The 21096-nt window shown below is 40.4% G+C and overlaps 1 protein-coding gene across 6 annotated transcripts in view; it reads left to right on the forward strand.

The window, feature by feature from the left end:
* LOC124802933 (E3 ubiquitin-protein ligase HECTD1) overlaps positions 1 to 21096 on the forward strand; it is a 325190-nt gene that overhangs the window by 285642 nt on the left and 18452 nt on the right. For all 6 annotated transcript variants that reach the window (XM_047264012.1, XM_047264018.1, XM_047264013.1 and 3 more), the window contains 3 exons: positions 1264 to 1492; positions 11995 to 12199; positions 20335 to 20574. In XM_047264012.1, coding sequence (XP_047119968.1) covers positions 1264 to 1492; positions 11995 to 12199; positions 20335 to 20574 — 674 coding nt within the window. The remainder of the gene's footprint in view (positions 1 to 1263; positions 1493 to 11994; positions 12200 to 20334; positions 20575 to 21096) is intronic.

A 21096-nucleotide genomic window follows, 5' to 3' on the forward strand; every position in this document is an offset into this window, starting at 1 on the left:
AACTCTCTTCCCTGTTTTCTACAAGTGTAAGTGAACACACTGCAGTTCTATGCTACCTATAATTATTTTATTGTAATTACATCACTGTATTTTCTTGCAAACATTCTTCATGAAAAGGTATGGAGAATAACATTCTTGAAGTACTACATCAGATAGTTAGTGCCCTGGAACTCTCAAGGTGTGACCAGCTGAGATTCTGCAGAGTAGATACAGGGCACCCCAATTTAGGATAAGTGCTATTGAGATTTCTGCTTGGTCATCTGGATTGACATGTTCCAGTTTCTTTAAATCAATTCAGGTAAATGTGCCAACAGGTTCCTCTGCTATGTTCTGGCTGATTTCCTTTCCTATCTTTGAATTCTTTCCCTGGTCTGATGATTTAGATTTGACGAGATGTTATACTTTAAGCTTCCTCTTTAACTGAGATGAAATCAAATCATACATGTTTTACTTCTGCCTTCAACTGTATATTTCAGCCTGTGCTACCTGTCGGTTATAGTATTTCCCTCACATATGCCTACTTAGCTCGCTATCCTGTCCAAGGGTTGCTTTTATAAGTTCCTCTCTCTCTCTCTCTCTCTCTCTCTCTCTCTCTCTCACCTACACAGTCTGCCTAAAGTACTACAATCCACCCTTTAAATGTATGCTGCTTGAAAACCCTTCCACAGCAGCAGGCAAGGTATGTCCTCATATTTGTAAGGAACAGGATTCATTCACTCGTCCAGCCATAGTTACATAGTTACCCTGGAACACACTCAGTTTTCTGCTTCATCGTTGATTCATTTTGAGCAAGTACTCTGTGTAATGACTTCGTTGATATTACGTCATTCAACTGTAATGTTCCTTATTTATTTTGTGTTCATGAACCCCAACCATCCATCTTTGGTCCAGTTTCACAGAGGCAAATGTGTGATTGATTGGGGGTGCAAGCAGACGCGCTGGTTTTGGTGCACAATTGTTGGGGAGACATTTGTAATTATAGATTTAATACCTTTATTTAAGAGTGCCATACAGGAAGTGAGATAAGGTGAAGGGTCATTGTTATTTTGAAGTTTTGTTTCAGAGCTTATATAATTCAAGCAACTAGCATATCACAGTGTTCTAAGTTTCTTCCTATGTGTAGCTTGTTTTATGCATTTTACATTATTTTTGGGAAACAAACTACAATGGTTTTTATAGTTTATTTTTTTGTTGTTGCATTAATGTGTTTAGAAGACTAACTTTCTTTAAGAAAAATACATTTATTTTTGGTTTTTATAACAGAGGCAGAGAATGAAAATGAAATTGAAGACAGTGAAGGTCACTTAGCTATTGAAGAATTCACTAGTAAGAAGATAACCAATAAATTGCTACAACAGATACAGGATCCTCTGGTGCTGTCATCAGGGGCACTTCCATCGTGGTGTGAGGAACTCAACCGATCTTGTCCATTCCTCTTTCCCTTTGAGACAAGACAGCTATACTTCAATTGTACTGCATTTGGCGCTTCAAGGTTAGTTAATACTAAAACTTAGTGATTGTTAAGTGGCACTTTCAGGGCTGAATTACAGTAAAGCTAGTATAAATAAATAACTAGCAGAGTTTCTGAAAGTCTCGGTGATTTTTGTGGTGTACTACTATTTCATGATGACTGACTCCTGGCTTTAAGCTACTCTTGCAAGATGAATATCTGTGTGTCACACTTGTCCGGAGTCTCGGGAAGAGTCTTCTTTCATTTGATATGTGGGAATATTGTAAAGGTTTCTTGAAATTACGGCAACCAGTCACCTTTTGTTTTGTTCTTCAATTTTTTTAGTAGTCCATTACTGGTTTCACACTGCCTAGCGATTAGTCACCAGAATGTACATATTTATTAATTGTCTGCAGCAGTGTGGGAGTCATGTCGCTCTGGCAAGGCAAAACCTGTAAGCACTGAGTGTGGTGGGAATTACTGACATTTATTCACATTATTCACATTTACTTACAGTGATAAGTTTCCATTTGTTGGATGCTGTATCTATCTCATAATGTGAATAATTCTCACCACACTCTGTGCTTACAAGTTTTGTTTATACATCTTGCCATGACTCCCAAAATGATGCAGAGAATTAACCCTCTGGTGGGCACGCCTTTGATACTTCCATGAGTGGGAGTGTTGCAGCTTTTACACCGCAATTAGTATTACAGTTTTAACCTAAGGAAAAATAAGCTTTATATAATTGCCAGTTACATTTTATTGGAGTAAACATAAAACATTTCATGGCCCTATAAAAATAATCTTTTTATTTATATGTTGCCTTCACAATTGCCTATTTTTGTCATAGTAATTTATAACAAGCAGATATTGTTTATTGCCTTCATGGTACTTTTAATTGTATCACCTAATTGCACTGATTCACATGAAAGAAAGTAACAAGGGGACACATTATGAAATCGAGCATTCATAAACTCCCACTACTGTTTATGATTGTGAATAAATTAGTCAACTTCCATCTGAAGCTCACTTTCACATTGCACGCATTTTGTATCTATGACACTATGTTTCTTGCATATATTTTTCTTGCATTTCATACATACTGTTTTGGTTCTGTCGTTTTTATGCCTGCCACATATTTAACAAATTCCAGGTTTTGTTGGCTCCTTGGTCTTCTCTTCTTTGTGCCTATATTTAGTCAAGAAGGTGTGAATATCCTAGGGAAGTGTCTCTAGTAATGCTCATTGATTCAAATGTTCTTCCATAAGGTCCAGAGCAATGTGTTTCAAAAAATTCATCTTCTTTCTTTATTATCAGGATTGTTGAATTTGAAAATAATGTTTGTATTTATCCCAGCAATATCGAGATGTCTGTAGGAAAGTGCAAGTGGCCATCATTGCTTTATTCTGGAAGTACTGTAGGATGAGCACATCTGTTCTACGGTGCCTACTCCTCCTTTGGTAGCATTGTAGTCCAAATTCATTCTTGATTTCTTAGTCTCTTAACGTATTTTATTTCTGCTGTTCATTGTCGATAAAAAATCACAGCTTTGTTCTTCTTAGGAACAGTCAAGACCATACAGAAATCGTCTTGAAAACCGAAGAGACATGACTGGACTTCCCAGGTTTTATTGGCTTGCAATTCTTGAGCTGTTTCCTTCATATCCTCTTTTTTTCCCCCCCATGGTTCGCAAGAAAGTCAAACCTTTGCCAAGTACATTTTAAGCCAGGTGGTAGCTACTGTAGTAATTGTCAGTTGTAAGATTTCTGTTTGTTTTCTCAATTAGTGTCACTAATCTTTGCACAATGTCATCAGGCTTGTTAGACTTCAGGTAGGGTCCTGGCATCTGCTTGCCACAATAAATTTCAAAGTTCAGGGTGTAAAATGTTTTGGCATCACATAAGACATCAACCTTGATCCCATAATTTGCAGGCTTATTAGGGGTATACTGAATAAATCTGCAGTGTCCTCTCAAAGGATGCATCATTTCGTCCCGTCCCGTCCATCCCCTTCCTCCCCCTCCCCCTGCGGGTCTGGGGGTAAGAATAGGCCCGAGGTATTCCTGCCTGTCGTAAGAGGCGACTAAATGGAGTTCCACACATTTCAGCCTTTATGTGATGGTATCCTGTAGGGTTTGACCACCATTCTTCAAAATTTTCCCGAAGAGCTCTTTAATGGTGTGGGGCATGTGGAGTTGGAGTGATATGGAACCCCTGATACATTTAGATATGACTTTGACAGGTGACACGTATGTGAGCATCCTGTGTGATCAGCTGTATCCATTCATGTTCATTGTGTATTCCGATGGACTTGGGCAATTCCAGCAGGAAAATGCAACATCCCACACATCCAGAACTGTTACAGAGTGGCTCCAGGAACGTTCTTCTGCATTTAAACTGTTCCGATGGCCACCAAACTCCCCAGACGAGAACGTTATTGAGTGTATCTGGGATACCTTGCATCGTGGTGTTCAGAAGAGATATGCACCCCCCGTACTCTTAAGGATTTATGGACAGCCCTGCAGGATTCATGGTGTCAATTCCCTCCAACACTACTTCAGACATTAGTCGAGTCCATGCCATGTCTTGTTGCAGCACTTCTGCGTGCTCGCGGGTGCCCTGCTCGATATTAGGCAGGTGTACCAGTTTCTTTGGCTCCTGAGGGTAGTATCCAGGTGTTTTATGGTATAATTTGTCTGGTTAACGTGTTTGAAACCCCATTTTTAAAAGTTCGTAGTTGCAATAAGGTATGTAAACGAACGACTGATGTGGATAGATTTGACAGTGTCTGGCAAGAAAATTAGGATTGTGTCAGTATATTCGCATTGTGAAGGGACAGATCAAGATAAGATACATAGTTTTTATGAGGCACTCAGTGATGTAGTTGTTAGAGTAAAGGACAAGGACAGTGTTCTAATCATGGGTGATTTTAACGCCAGGATTGGAAATCGAACAGAAGGGTATGAAAAGGTTATGGGTAAATTTGGAGAGGATATGGAGGCCAACAGGAACGGGCAGCAACTCTTGGATTTCTGTGCCAGTATGGGCTTAGTAATCACAAACTCCTTTTTTAAACATAAGAACATTCACCGGTATACTTGGGAAGGCAGGGGAACCAGATCTGTCATTGACTATATAATAACAGATCAGGAATTCAGAAAGGCTGTTAGGGACACACGTGTATTCAGGGGATTCTTTGATGACACTGATCATTATTTAATCTGCAGTGAAATTGGGATTGTGAGGCCGAAAGTGCAGGAGGTCAGGTCCATATGTAGGAGGATAAGAGTGGAGAAACTTCAGGATAAGGAAATCAGGCACAAGTACATAACAGCGATCTCAGAAAGGTACCAGTTAGTTGAATGTAGTCAATTACAGTCATTGGAAAAGGAATGGACAAGGTACAGGGACACAGTACTAAAAGTGGCTAAAGAATGTCTTGGAACAGTTGTGTGCAAAAGTAGGATGAAGCAAACAGCTTGGTGGAATGATACAGTCAAGGCAGCCTGTAAAAGAAAAAAGAAGGCATATCAAAAATGGCTACGTACCAGAACCCAGGTAGACAGAGAAAGTTATGTTGAAGAAAGAAACAAAGCCAAACAGATAATTGCAGCATCGAAGAAGAAATCGTGGGAAGACTTTGGAAACAGGTTGGAGACTATGGGTCAAGCTGCTGGAAAACCATTCTGGAGTGTAATTAGCAGTCTTCGAAAGGGAGGTAAGAAGGAAATGACAAGTATTTTGGACAGGTCAGGAAAACTGCTGGTGAATCCTGTGGATGCCTTGGGCAGATGGAGGGAATATTTTGAAGAGTTGCTCAATGTAGGTAAAAATGCGATCAGTAATGTTTCAGATTTCGAGGTAGAATGGGATGATGGAAATAGGATCACATTGAGGACGTGGAAAAAATGGTCAATAGATTGCAGTGCAATAAAGCGGCTGGGGTGGATGAAATTAAGTCGGAACTCATCAAATACAGTGGAATGTCAGGTCTTAAATGGCTACACAGGATAATTGAAATGGCCTGGGAGTCGGGACAGGTTCAATCAGACTGGACAAAAGCAGTAATCACACCAATCTTTAAACATGGAAACAGAAAAGATTGTAACAACTACAGAGGTATCTCTTTAATCAGTGTTGTGGGTAAAATCTTCGCAGGTATTGTTGAAAGGAGAGTGCGAGTATTAGTTGAGGACCAATTGGATGAAAATCAGTGTGGGTTTAGGCCTCTTAGAGGTTGTCAGGACCAGATCTTTAGCTTACGGCAAATAATGGAGAAGTGTTATGAGTGGAACAGGGAATTGTATCTATGCTTTATAGATCTAGAAAAGGCATATGACCGGGTTCCTAGGAGGAAGTTATTGTCTGTTCTACAAGATTATGGAATAGGAGGCAAACTTTTGCAAGCAATTAAAGGTCTTTATATGGATAGTCAGGCAGCAGTTAGAGTTGACGGTAAATTGAGTTCATGGTTCAGAGTAGTTTCAGGGGTAAGACAAGGCTGCAACCTGTCTCCACTGTTGTTCATATTATTTATGGATGATATGTTGAAAACAATAGACTGGCTGGGTGAGATTAAGATATGTGAACACAAAATAAGCAGTCTTGCATATGCGGATGACTCAGTTGTGATGGCAGATTTGATTGAAAGTTTGCAAAATAATATTTCAGAGCTAGATCAGAAATGTAAGGACTATGGTATGAAGATTAGCATCTCCAAAACGAAAGTAATGTCAGTGGGAAAGAAATACAAACGGATTGAGTGCCAAATAAGAGGAACAAAGTTAGAACAGGTGGACGGTTTCAAGTACTTAGGATGCATATTCTCACAGGATGGCAACATAGTGAAAGAACTGGAAGCGAGGTGTAGCAAAGCTAATGCAGTGAGCGCTCAGCTACGATCTACTCTCTTCTGCAAGAAGGAAATCAGTACCAAGACTAAGTTATCTGTGCACCGTTCAGTCTTTCGACCAACTTAGTTGTATGGGAGCGAAAGCTGGGTGGTCTCAGGTTACCTTATCAACAAGGTTGAGGTTATGGATATGAAAGTAGCTAGGATGATTGCAGGTACTAGTAGATGGGAACAATGGCAGGAGGGTGTCCACAATGAGGAAATCAAAGAAAAACTGGGAATGAACTCTATATGCAGCAGTCAGGGCGAACAGGCTTAGATGTAGGGGTCATGTTACACGCATAGGAGAAGCAAGGTTACCCAAGAGACTCATAGATTCAGCAGTAGAGGGTAGGAGGAGTCGGGGCAGACCGAGGAGAAGGTACCTGGATTCGGTTAAGAATGATTTTGAAGTAATAGGTTTAACATCAGAAGAGGCACCACTGTTAGCACTGAATAGGGGATCATGGAGGAACTGTATAAGGGGGGCTATGCTCCAGACTGAACGCTGAAAGGCATAATCAGTCTCAGATGATGATGATGATGATGATGATGATACTCACCTCGCTGAAAACACTAATTTACAGTTAAGTAAAGTCTCTTCGGTGTAATTGTATGTTCTAATTTCTAGCAGTCAGTGATTCCGTTTTTATGAACAGTATAAACAGCACTGCTTGATACTGTTGTCAGTAAACTACCAATTTTTTTAAAGAATTGAACTGTCATGTATAAAACACCTTCAAGCCTCTAATTACATTACAGATGAGGTAATATGTTAAATGATATCAATATAATAGAGGGAAACATTCCACGTGGGAAAAATTATATATAAAAACAAAGATGAGGTGACTTACCGAATGAAAGCGCTGGCAGGTCGATAGACACACAAACAAACAGAAACATACACACAAAATTCTAGCTTTCGCAACCAACGGTTGCCTCATCAGGAAAGAGGGAAGGAGAGGGAAAGGTGAAAGGATGTGGGTTTTAAGGGAGAGAGTAAGGAGTCATTCCAATCCCGGGAGCGGAAAGACTTACCTTAGGGGGAAAAAAGGACAGGTATACACTCGCGCGCGCGCGCGCGCGCGCACACACACACACACACACACACACACACACACACACACACACACACACATACAGACACAAGCAGACATATTTAAAGACAAAGAGTTTGGGCAGAGATGTCAGTCGAGGTGGAAGTGTAGAGGCAAAGAAGTTGTTGAAAGACAGGTGAGGTATGAGTGGCGGCAACTTGAAATTAGCGGAGATTGAGGCCTGGCGGATAATGAGAAGAGAGGATATACTGAAGGGCAAGTTCCCATCTCCGGAGTTCGGATAGGTTGGTGTTGGTGGGAAGTATCCAGATAACCTGGACGGTGTAACACTGTGTCAAGATGTGCTGGCTGTGCAACAAGGCATGTTTAGCCACAGGGTGATCCTCATTACCAACAAACACTGTCTGCCTGTGTCCATTCATGCGAATGGACAGTTTGTTGCTGGTCATTCCCACATAGAATGCATCACAGTGTAGGCAGGTCAGTTGGTAAATCACGTGGGTGCTTTCACACGTGGCTTTGCCTTTGATCGTGTACACCTTCCGGGTTACAGGACTGGAGTAGGTGGTGGTGGGAGGGTGCATGGGACAGGTTTTGCACTGGGGGCAGTTACAAGGATAGGAGCCAGAGGGTAGGGAAGGTGGTTTGGGGATTTCATAGGGATGAACTAACAGGTTACGAAGGTTAGGTGGACGGCGGAAAGACACTCTTGGCAGAGTGGGGAGGATTTCATGAAGGATGGATCTCATTTCAGGGCAGGATTTGAGGAAGTCGTATCCCTGCTGGAGAGCCACATTCAGAGTCTGGTCCAGTCCCGGAAAGTATCCTGTCACAAGTGGGGCACTTTTGTGGTTCTTCTGTGGGGGATTCTGGGTTTGAGGGGACGAGGAAGTGGCTCTGGTTATTTGCTTCTGTACCAGGTCAGGAGGGTAGTTGCGGGATGCGAAAGCTGTTTTCAGGTTGTTGGTGTAATGATTCAGGGATTCCGGACCGGAGCAGATTCGTTTGCCACGAAGACCTAGGCTGTAGGGAAGGGACCGTTTGATGTGGAATGGGTGGCAGCTGTCATAATGGAGGTACTGTTGCTTGTTGGTGGGTTTGATGTGGACGGACGTGTGAAGTTGGCCATTGGACAGGTGGAGGTCAACGTCAAGGAAAGTGGCATGGGATTTGGAGTAGGACCAGGTGAATCTGATGGAACCAAAGGAGTTGAGGTTGGAGAGGAAATTCCGGAGTTCTTCTTCACTGTGAGTCCAGATCATGAAGATGTCATCAATAAATCTGTACCAAACTTTGGGTTGGCAGACCTGGGTAACCAGGAAGGCTTCCTCTAAGCGACCCATCGCAGCGAGGCCCTGGACGTGCGGAATATTTGTGTATAAGGAAGTGGCATCAATGGTTACAAGGATGGTTTCCGGGGGTAACAGATTGTGTAAGGATTCCAGGCGCTCAATGAAGTGGTTGGTGTCTTTGATGAAGGATGCAGTCTCACAACCTATTCATGGGTCGCTTAGAGGAAGCCTTCCTGGTTACCCAGGTCTGCCAACCCAAAGTTTGGTACAGATTTATTGATGACATCTTCATGATCTGGACTCACAGTGAAGAAGAACTCCAGAATTTCCTCTCCAACCTCAACTCCTTTGGTTCCATCAGATTCACCTGGTCCTACTCCAAATCCCATGCCACTTTCCTTGACGTTGACCTCCACATGTCCAATGGCCAACTTCACACGTCCGTCCACATCAAACCCACCAACAAGCAACAGTACCTCCATTATGACAGCTGCCACCCATTCCACATCAAACGGTCCCTTCCCTACAGCCTAGGTCTTCGTGGCAAACGAATCTGCTCCAGTCCGGAATCCCTGAATCATTGCACCAACAACCTGACAACAGCTTTCGCATCCCGCAACTACCCTCCCGACCTGGTACAGAAGCAAATAACCAGAGCCACTTCCTCATCCCCTCAAACCCATAATCCCCCACAAAAGTGCCCCACTTGTGACAGGATACTTTCCGGGACTGGACCAGACTCTGAATGTGGCTCTCCAGCAGGGATACGACTTCCTCAAATCCTGCCCTGAAATGAGATCCATCCTTCATGAAATCCTCCCCACTCCACCAAGAGTGTCTTTCCGCCGTCCACCTAACCTTCATAACCTCTTAGTTCATCCCTATGAAATCCCCAAACCACCTTCCCTACCCTCTGGCTCCTATCCTTGTAACCGCCCCCCGGTGCAAAACCTGTCCCATGCACCCTCCCACCACCACCTACTCCAGTCCTGTAACCCGGAAGGTGTACACGATCAAAGGCAGAGCCACGTGTGAAAGCACCCACGTGATTTACCAACTGACCTGCCTACACTGTGATGCATTCTATGTGGGAATGACCAGCAACAAACTGTCCATTCGCATGAATGGACACAGGCAGACAGTGTTTGTTGGTAATGAGGATCACCCTGTGGCTAAACATGCCTTGTTGCACGGCCAGCACATCTTGGCACAGTGTTACACCGTCCGGGTTATCTGGATACTTCCCACCAACACCAACCTATCCGAACTCCGGAGATGGTAACTTGCCCTTCAGTATATCCTCTCTTCTCGTTATCCGCCAGGCGTCAATCTCCGCTAATTTCAAGGTGCCGCCACTCATACCTCACCTGTCTTTCAACAACTTCTTTGCCTCTACACTTCCACCTCGACTGACATCTCTGCCCAAACTCTTTGTCTTTAAATATGTCTGCTTGTGTCTGTATGTGTGGATAGATATGTGTGTGTGTGCGAGTGTATACCTGTCCTTTTTTCCCCCTAAGGTAAGTCTTTCCGCTCCCGGGATTGGAATGACTCCTTACCCTCTCCCTTAAAACCCACATCCTTTCATCTTTCCCTCTCCTTCCCTCTTTCCTGATGAGGCAACCGTTGGTTGCGAAAGCTAGAATTTTGTGTGTATGTTTGTGTTTGTTTGTGTGTCTATTGACCTGCCAGCACTTTCGTTCGGTAAGTCACCTCATCTTTGTTTTTATATGTAATATGTTAAATATTTGACATTAATTATCTAATCGAGAAATGGTTTGAAAGTGTGCTTCATGTTTGTTGAAAGTTGTTAACCTCTCATTGCTAAACATTGGGTGAACATAGTCTTAGTTGTGCCCCATTGTAAGGAAAAGCAAGTTTTTCATGCATCTTAATGATGATGTCATATCTCCTGAACTATGTGTTGTACAGTGATAGAATTTTGCAGGTACATTCAGTAATTATGTAGGTAGTGTCTGCAAATTGTGTTGTGAATAGAGTTAGTACTAAAGAACTAATAAATTTAAAGTCATGGCTGATACTGAAGTTTTACTGCATGAATAGCCAAAGTGTAGTCAGTGATTAACTTTTTTCCTTCCCTCATTTTGTGTGTGCACTTTGGGAAAAGGGGGGGAGGGGGAGATCCGCAAGAGGAAGGTCCATAAAGATTCAGTATTGTCTGTAAAGTTTGTTGTATGTTCAAAGTGCTTTTACTCTCAAATAATGGATGAATAAAGTGAGGGTACTTGCAGGCTGTCAGTTACGCTGCCTAAAGATACACACAGTTTCTAACTGTAGTACTTCTTGGTGTCCAGTTTGAAAGAAGGTCTTCTGGCCTAAAGCCTACTTGTTTGACAGTCTTTTGTTGTGCCTATGTGTGACTCAACATTTCTGCTATATGGTGTGTAACAATCTATCCTTTTCATAATATTGTGAACTGTTGTAATAGTTTGTGTGTGGAAAAAAAAAAAAAAAAAAAAAAAAAAAAAAAAAAAAAAAAAAAAAAACACACACAGAACTGTCCTCAAACTAAAAGTCAAGTTTAAACTCCACAATGCTCTACTAGGCATGGTCCCATTGGAGGCTGTATATCCTTCCCATCCTCCAATCTTACCACTTACAGGGGACATACAGTTAAACACAGACTCCAAACCACAGAGCAACATTTTATTTTGTCATTAACAAATCATTGCCAGGAGTGAAAAAACAGTGACAAGGGTGAAAACAATCTGAGAGGACTAACTGGGTATTGAGCCTGGATCTATGGAAGTCTAGCACTTCCCCACTGAGCCCCAATTGAAAAATGCCGATTTGTACCATGGCATAGAATCCTTATTATACCGCCAGTTCTCTAATAACTGTTAACAGATTTAGCTAGTGGCTGGAGAAAGTCAAAGGCATGCTACCTCCAATAAAACTGTGCCAAGTAGAGCACTTAAATGTGTTCACACCAACGTTTTGATTGTTGATGACCTCCTTTTTCATCATCGTCTGCTCCTTCTCCTTCTTCTTAGAACCATGGTTGAGGCATAACTTTTGCAATAATATTTCAGTTAATGTTGAATTGTAAGATTAATATTAATCCTGAGAAGAAAAAAGTGTCAAGCTGAAATTTTGAGTTAGTCCATGAGCCAAAAATGGGTAGTGCAATTTGTAGCACACTGCCTGCTACAAGCCAGGATGAGGGTTACTGTTGGTGTGCAATGCTTATTTTGTCACAAATGTTGAGAAATATGTTTTCTGTGTTTAGATATTTAACTTGCGTAGTAGAATTACCTTCAGTTTGCATTCGATTTTACAGGTCGATCGTCTGGCTTCAGACACAACGTGATGTAACTCTTGAGCGGCAGCGAGCACCAGGTTTGTCTCCCCGCCGAGAAGACCCTCATGAATTCCGTGTGGGAAGACTGAAACATGAAAGGGTCAAAGTTCCTCGTGGTGAGAAGCTCCTAGACTGGGCTGTACAAGTCATGCGTTTGCATGCTGACAGGAAGAGCATCCTTGAGGTGAGTATTACATTCCTGTTTGTACTAATTAACAAGAAACATTATGAGGACTTATGTGTTTATCAGTCCAATGGAAAAATTTAGTACAAAAGCGGTGATCCTGAATACAGCACCAAATAAAGTTCTCTCAACTGCTAAATAGTAATAAGATGTAATTTGTATATTGAAGGTTGGCAGCAAGATTGAATTGAATTTACAGTTAGGAGACAGTACCAAATAAACAGCCTTGAAAAAATAAAAATATAAGGGTGGAACAGTGTTACGAAAAAGAAAGTTGCTACTCACCATATAGTGAAGATGCTGAGTCACGGGTAGGCACAACATAAAGACTGTCACAGATAAAGCTTTCAGCCAGTAAGACATCCGTCAAAAACAGACGACACACGCCCGCATAAACACACGCAAACACAACTCTCTCACACGACTGCATCCTCATGCAACTGAAGCTATTAAATCTGTTTTTGTTATATTTTGGATTTACAGCTGCATTTATATCAAAACTTCTCAAAGACTTTATAGTGGTTATATTGAATTCTTATGTTAGGGTAGTTCTGTCCGTCAAAATTAAATTAAAGCTCCAGTTTTGTCTGATGGAGCTACTGTACTGAGGTAATGCACTAGTAATTAAAGTTACCATGATAGTTATATTGTGATGAGCCTCTGCATTAATTTCAATGAAGCCTGGTGGCAATTGCATCGAAATCAAATATAGAAACTAATAATGGGATTTATTTTAATATTAAAACAAAGTCAGAAATTGCATTCTGGGTGTTATAAAAATAAAATTAATTTAGAGCGGGGGGGGGGGGGGGGGTGACGATGTCACAATCAACAACTCCTGTTGAAAGCTTTTTACTTCACACGAGCAGCATGCAGAATGTGATGATAGGTACCTCTTTCAATCTTCTGTAACACAAAGTAACTCCTCTTAACCCTTTTAGTGCCAGACATTTTCTCAAGAGATATGTTAAAAGTGCCATGCGATTTTACAGTAAAATGCAGACCTCTGCCATACTTGCAATAAAATCTAAACTAATGCATAAAGGAATGTATTTTTTTTTAATTTTTAGGGAATATTGCTGGCTACAGTAATATGTGCAATACACATTGTCAAAGAATATATTTTCAGAGAAAAAAAATTATTTTCATGATAGGGCTTATCGAAAAAAATTAAAACTTTGATTTCAGTTTACTCTGAGACCCATCAGATGATGATATACTCAAAAATTTCAGGTATTTATGGAATCTCTGTAGTTTCCTTAACAAAAACATCATAAAGGAATACAAAATTTTTTATTTCACTAAGGAAAAAATAAAAAAGAACATAACATTACAAAAAAATTGCTTTGCTTTGAACGTGTTCCCAGTTCTTCAGTCATAAATCACTGACAAATGTGAGGTTGCAGTTATGACAACTAGTTGCACAGATGCTGACCAACACATGAAGGATGCAGTCCTTTCTTGCAACAAACACATGCTGTTCGTGGACACCTGGACGCCGCTTTTTATCCTTCGTAGAACAAACACTACAGTAGCGTTCCTTTCTCGCCGGAAGAGTCTCTACTCCATATACTGTTGGAGCAGGTACATTTATATCTATTGCACTTGTGGTTGCAGTCCTTGCCTGAAACCACTGTTGAGAAAGTTTGAAAATGACTATGCTGTTAAACTTCAGCCGTGTCAGTGGTTTGTCGCTGGGGTTTAGGCTTTCCTTATACAAAACATATGCATTCAGTAACATCCTGGCAATTATGCTGAACACTACCTTCTTCCACATCTTGACAGTCCTCCTCTCATCTAAATAGCAGTATGCCATTATATCAGAGGAGTCAATACCACCCATATACTTATTATATTCAAAAATTACATCTGGTTTCTTGACCGACTGTCTATTGCGAATTGTCTTTTCTGATGATGTAACAGAGGATGATGTACTCACAAGGAGGACTGGATTTCTCTGTGATTTCTTCTGTCTGAAGCCACAGAGAGGTATAAAAGATATCCTGAAAAACTTTAGCTGACCTACAGCATAATTAGACAGAAGACCACGTGGCAGGAATTTCCTGTTTCTTCTAATTGTTCCCGTTAGATAAGTGCCGACTAAATACAGCTTTTCTGCCAGAGGAATAGATGTAAAAAAGTTATCACAAAACACATGGTAACCTTTTTGCATGTAGCTCCCAAGAGCTAGTAGTTTCATGACGACTACATATCCCAGGCCATTCTCTTTTATTTCGTTTTTGTCATCATCACATTTTGCACCACGGTATGCATAAAACCCTAGGCAGTAATTTACTACTGAATCACACAGCATCCAAAATTTGACTCCCCATCTGTGATGATGTTTATTGGGAAGGTACTGGATTAGCTGTGAGTGCGCCGTTGTCCCAACAAGACTTTCAACAACACTCAGTTGCTGGTGTGGAGTGTAGTAGTGACAGAAAACATTGTTGGCAATATCCACCAACACTTGAAATTTTGCTGTTGGATCATACAATAGGTGACCAGGAGAGTGAAGTTTCAAATTGTCTACAAAATGTAAGAACCGCAGCAACAACTGAAACCTGTTGCATGAAAACATTTGCGAAAACCACGGTGTCAACAGGTTTGCATCAGTTGACCAACAACTAAAAATAGTCAGTTTTTTAATCACTCGCATATTCAAAATCACTGCTACAAAAGCCCTCATTTCTGCTACAGTTGTTGGTTGCCACTTTTTGATTCTCGAATTTGGTGATAAATGCATTGACTGAATCACCTGGCGAGTGTATCTGTTAGTCTGAGTCACCATAATCGTAAGAAGCTGCTGCGAGAACAACAAATTGAAAAAAATCTGTTGGTGTGGCGTTTGCTGGTATATGTTTAGGGCCTGGTGCTTCTGCATACACAAAGCTTGGAGGGGGCGGATTATCTGATGCCTCATCCAGTATTTCAACAAAAGTATTTGCACTGCAGTTCAGTTCTGTTTGGTCGTCGTCGTCGTCGTCATTTGCTGACGCACAATCGTCACTTGAAGAAGAAAACGACGAGTCCTCTTCTCCGCCGGACATCTCATAATCCTATTCACTTTCTGCAAATCCTGCAAATTCATCTTCACTTCCACTACTTATCATATTATTGTCTAAATCACTCATATCGAACCGCAACTTCTTACACGATGACGCCTTACTCCTGCGAAATACTCGGTAAATAAACAACACCAGAGAAGTTTATTTTACTCGACATATCGCACTGACAATTGAAAAGAAGATTAATATGCTGTGCCTTCGGCCTTCCTTCTGTGTCTTGGCTAGGAAATACTAACAACTTTGCCTTCAAGTTCGGAAAAAATGAGTGAGAAGGGCATCACGATCAGATCGTTACTGGCAGCTTTCGCCGAAAATCTGGATCACGATCAGATCGTATTTGGCACTAAAAGGGTTAATAACAATTACCTCTCATCTCTCATAATACGACAATGCCAATGATGACACGGTGGTCAGCTTCTTGACGATTATTCCCCTGAATCCTGAAGATGGTTCATGATGCACACAGAGGGGAACAGGTGTTCTCGCAACTGGTAGAAATAAAATACTTTCCTTCCACGAGCTATCCACGTTTATTTGTTAGGCACATATAGAACAAGATACATCTGTACACAACAGCGGATGAAATGAGAACAGAAGAGCTCTATTACAAGCATTAAAACAAGAGGGGTGGTGTTATAAAAAATTGAAGATGCAACTATGATGATTAAAATTTTTCTGCTACCCTGTCAGATTACATTAATTAATATATCCTTGACGCATTCAACTGGCCCCTGTATGAATTAATACTTTTCATTTTTTCTACACAGGTAAACCTTATAGATAGCTGCACAATGTGTCTTGATGAAAGAAAATTAAGTTGGAGTTAAGAGTATAGAGAAAATGTGTGTTTCAAACATAGCATAAGCTTTGTGAAATTTCACTAGTAACTGCTGACTAAGATCAGTTGCACACAGAGTGGTAAAAGTTAATGATAGTGAGCAGGCAAATTATGAGTGATGGTTATAGCAATGTTTTTGGCTTCAATGTAGCTGGTTCATACTTCTGGTTAGAGATATATAATTTTTATGAGAATAACAGTGTGTATACACCCTAGAGCAACCAGGAAAAACCTGGAAATTTTTTAGTACTTGGAGATTTTGTTGTTGTTTTAGTTTGCACTTGAATTTTTGTAATTTTGGCTGGTAACAACTGATACTCTAACAAAGAATTTTATGTTAGCCCACTATTACAGAATAATTCTGCGGCAATAAAACATAAACAAGAGAATAACACCAAAATAAAACTTAAGTTGCAAAGAAAATGTGCCATTTACATCAACAAAACATAGCACATACACAAACGTCTGCCAACAGCAAAATGTGTCAAAGGTTTTAGGACGAAGTCTATGCAGTACTTAGTAACAACAAATCTTGGAATGTTTTACTCTCGTCTTGAAAAGCCAAAATGCTGGACGGAATGTGTGTTCAGCCAGGTAACTCACAAAATGTTCGGTGCACAGCAATGAAATTTGTAATCACATGATTGTCAGAAATATTTAGTTGCTGCATTTTAATCTGTGCTCTTAGGATCCACCGAGTCACACCCTCAGAAAAAGCAGCAAAAACACTTTGACGACCAGTGTTATATGCAAAAGCTTAGCTTTTCTTGTAACTATACTGTACCTATATTAATATCAACCATTAACTTTTCATATTTGCATGTTCATACTACTGAACAGTAATGTTGCTATTGGCAGACTCCCTCACTTGACCTGTGCTCTGAATATCTCCTGTCATTGGCTGGTGAGATCACATGAGACGAACTAAGATTGCTTTGCACAAGCGCTTTTGTCAGCCAATCTCAATTTCAGTGCTTCAGAAGTTACTGTGCTGTATTTGGTAGAAGTTGTATTTATACTTTCGCTATACAAAAATATGCAGTGTATATCTTGGAGAATGTCTAAGATCTTTCCTAAATGTTGTGTTTTTTGCTGGGCTTCATTTCCTAAGTGCCAAGAAGTTCTGCCAGTGTATAAAATCTTTGCCATACAAAGGAGTGATAAGTTTTACAGCTCTGAAGGAAAGTATACTGTCACTTAACACAGAAAAAAAGTCTTTCATCCAGAGTATGTATTGTATTTTCACCGGGGAAAAAGCATATTTTTAGAATCACTGATACTGCAGTTGTTGGATACTATTTTTTTTTTCTTTATTTATTTATTTATTTTTTTCTCCATTTTGTGAAGTGCACACACAAGTTTTACATTTTCTGGACATTTAAAGCAAGTTGCCAATCTTTGCACCACCTTGTAAACTTATCAAGCTCTGACTGAATATTTATGCAGCTTCAGATAGTACTTCATCACAGGTAACTGCATCATCTGCATACAGTCCAAGGTTCTACTAATATTGTCTGTAAAGTCATTAATATAAAACATGAACTGCGAGGGTCCCAACACACTTCCTTGGGGCACACTCGAAGTTACTTCTGCATCTTATGATGACTCTCCATGCAAGATAATATGCTGTCCCCTCCGTGTCAAAAAGCTCTCAATGCAGTCACAAATTTCACTTGATCTGGGAGAAATTTGGAATTTTTTGTTGTTTATTTTATTTATTTTTCTGTGTATACGCACCAAATACGTGAATGAACATAACATTAAGGGCCTCTTTACCACAAGAAAATACATGTTGCTCTGTAAACAGAATAAAAACCTTGAGGTTGGCCGATGACATTGTAATTCTGTCAAAGACAGCAAAGGACTTGGAGCAGCAGTTGACTGGAATGGACAGTGTCTTGATGGGAGGATGTAAGATGAAAATCAACAAAGCCAAAATGAGGATATTGAAATGTAATCGAATTAAATCAGGTGATGGTGAGGGAATTAGATTAGGAAATGAGACACTTGAAAGTAGTAGATGAGTTTTGCTATTTGGGGAGCAAAATAACTGATGATGGTTGAAGCAGGGAGGATATAAAATATAGACTGGCAATGACAAGAAAAGCGCTTCTGAAGAAGAGAAATTTGTTAACATAGAGTATAGATTTATGTGTCAGGAAGTCTTTCCTTAAAGTATTTGTTTAGAGTGTAGCCTTGTACGGATGTGAAATGTGGATGATAAATAGTTTATACAAGAAGACAATAGAAGTATTTGAAATGTGGTGCTACAGAAGAATGCTGAAGATTAGATGGGTAAATCATGTAACTAATGAGGAGATGCTGAATAGAATTGGGGAGAAGAGAAATTTGTGCTACAGCATGACTAGAAGAAGGGATCGGTTGGTAGGACACATTCTGAGGCATCAAGGGGTGACCAATTTAGTACTGGAGGGAAGTGGGGGGGGGGGGGGGGGGGAAGTAAAATTGTGGTGGGAGATCAAGAGATGAACACAGTAAGCAAATTCGGAAGGATGTAAGTTGCAGTAGTTATTTGGAGAGGAAGAGACTTGCAGAGGATAGGGTAGCATGGAGAGCTGCTTCAAACCAGTCTCTGGACTGAAGAAAACAACAAGAACAACAACAATGTTCACCTGCAAAAGTATCTGATAACTGGCTTCAAATGTCCTGTTTGAGGTGGATGTGTATCCTGACTGTTTGTAGTAGACAGAATTATATATAAAAAAAATGATTTATCTTGTATTCTGAAGTGCAAGAGGCTTAAAAAGTGCTAAACCTACCTTCAGTTTCAAGTTATTCTGCTGTGGTGGTAAAAATATCATAACATGTGAAACAGCTTGATACAAATGCAGCAAAGAAATTGGAGAACCAGTACCTGCAGTTGAGCTATAAAGTCTAATGTTAGTGAAGTGCAAAACCTCCATTCAATAGCTAGTGGCAGCAAAAGCAAGTGCTAAAGCTTGTTCAACCTGTAGACAAAGAAGAGCAGTGAGTGTGTGTTCTCAACTGGCTTTTGAATGCCGTATTCAAATCAAGCTAAACATATAATGGGAACACGAAAGCAAATAGGAAGGAGTGACCATGCCCTGTTGTTTCTGTTTGTTGGAACCAAAAAACCTTCAAACTCAACCACTTGAATCACGGTCATCATACTTCTTTTTAGCCATTGCATATTAGGGAAGAGATAAGGGAACAGAAAGGGTAAACCTGTACCAAAAAGGCAGTTTCCATTCCACAGTGAAAGGGTTCAGGATAGATGGAAGAATGGCAACTCTTGTCACACAGAAGATACCTACATTAAAGAGCAGTACACAAATCACACTAAAGAGAAAGTACTTTGGAAGAAGAAACCTGCAAAGGTGCTCAGATTTTGGGAAAAGATGTGTGGAAAATGAGACAGTGCTAATATGTATTACGAAGAAAAACTCTTAACCTCAAGGAAAATGGCTGAAAAAGCCTACACAGTTATAGGCAAAAAATATAATCACTCTATTTGTTTTCATGAGAAGCTGAGGTACGAGTCACCATCTTCCTGTATTGCTGTTGAAGAGATTTTAATATTGGTTTATCAGGACGATTTACTCATCCTCTTGATCTTGCTGTTATTGTAGCCTCTATTCCTCAACATTTCTTTTTAAGGTGAAAATTTCTTCTGCTCTCACTTCACTGACATTATTTGTTTTTATTTTGCGAGTATCTTCCTCATGGTGGGATTCACAAAATATGATTTACGTGAATAAATTACATAACAGGATACAGGAAACAAACAATGGGAAGTCCAGGTTGGAAATGACGGATTGCTGCTCACCATAAAGACGGCATGTTAAGTTGCCAGCAGACACGACGAAAAGACTGTTACGCATTAAGCGTTTGGCCAAAGACTTCACCAGAAAAGGAAAACACATGCAAATTCACACAAGCAAGACTGGGAACACACACACACACACACACACACACTCTGGCCAAAAGCTTTGTGTGTAACATTGTCTCTGTCTGTAACTCAACAAGTCATCTTTATGGAGTGTAGCACTCTACCCTTTCCATAATTTTTATGTTACAGATATGTATTGTTGCTTCAACTTCAACGTAAATACGTTGGTATGAGACAGTAAAATTAGAATAAGTTTTTGATACCTTTGTCACCCAAGAGAAACTTGGGGGCAAGTGCATTTTGTTTCCTGCATGGCATCTTGTGTTTTCTGATAAATGCTTTTGTAATGTTTTCGCAGGTTGAGTTCCAGGGTGAAGAGGGCACAGGTCTGGGCCCAACTCTGGAATTTTATGCATTGGTAGGTGCAGAACTTCAGCGCTGTGACTTGGGGCTGTGGCTGTGTGATGAAGCTATAGACACAGAGGCCTCAGACAGTGCAGTGTATGACACAGCTGTAGCAGATCTCGGTGGAGTAGCACGACCGCCGGGCTTTTATGTACGGAGATCTTCAGGCCTCTTCCCAGCACCATTACCTCAAGTATGGAAAAAGACAGTATTTTCTTTTTGTTTATAACAATACATAACTGAACTTAGCATAAGTTCATTGCAGCCTAATGGAAGTAAGCAGTGCTATAATTTTATTCTGACCCCACCTCTTTTTTCTGCTTCGAAAATTGAAATTGTGGTATATTTTTGCATTTTGTTAACGTTGAATTAATGTGGCACTACCTTGGCAGAGGTATGGAAATCAACTTAGATGCAGACCAAACCTCCTCAAACTTTCAAAATGAACAGGTCTTTGACACAGAGATATGGAAAGCCTGGTTGAGAACAGCTGTAGGCAATTCCATTCCACATCTGAGATTCACTGGCATCTTTTCTTGCATGTAATTTTCCAAAAACTTTAGTTTTAGCACAGCAAATAGTTCTGTTTACTTGAATGCATCTGTCTATGCTTTCCTTATTCCTTCTTCATGTACGAGAACTGTGGTAAGAAAATATTGCACAAAGGTATGGAGTGAATGAAAATACGTAATTTGTTACACGCATGTCATTTACA

The sequence above is a fragment of the Schistocerca piceifrons genome, chromosome 6 (genome assembly GCF_021461385.2).
Source record: "Schistocerca piceifrons isolate TAMUIC-IGC-003096 chromosome 6, iqSchPice1.1, whole genome shotgun sequence".
Taxonomy (NCBI): Eukaryota; Metazoa; Arthropoda; class Insecta; order Orthoptera; family Acrididae; genus Schistocerca; species Schistocerca piceifrons.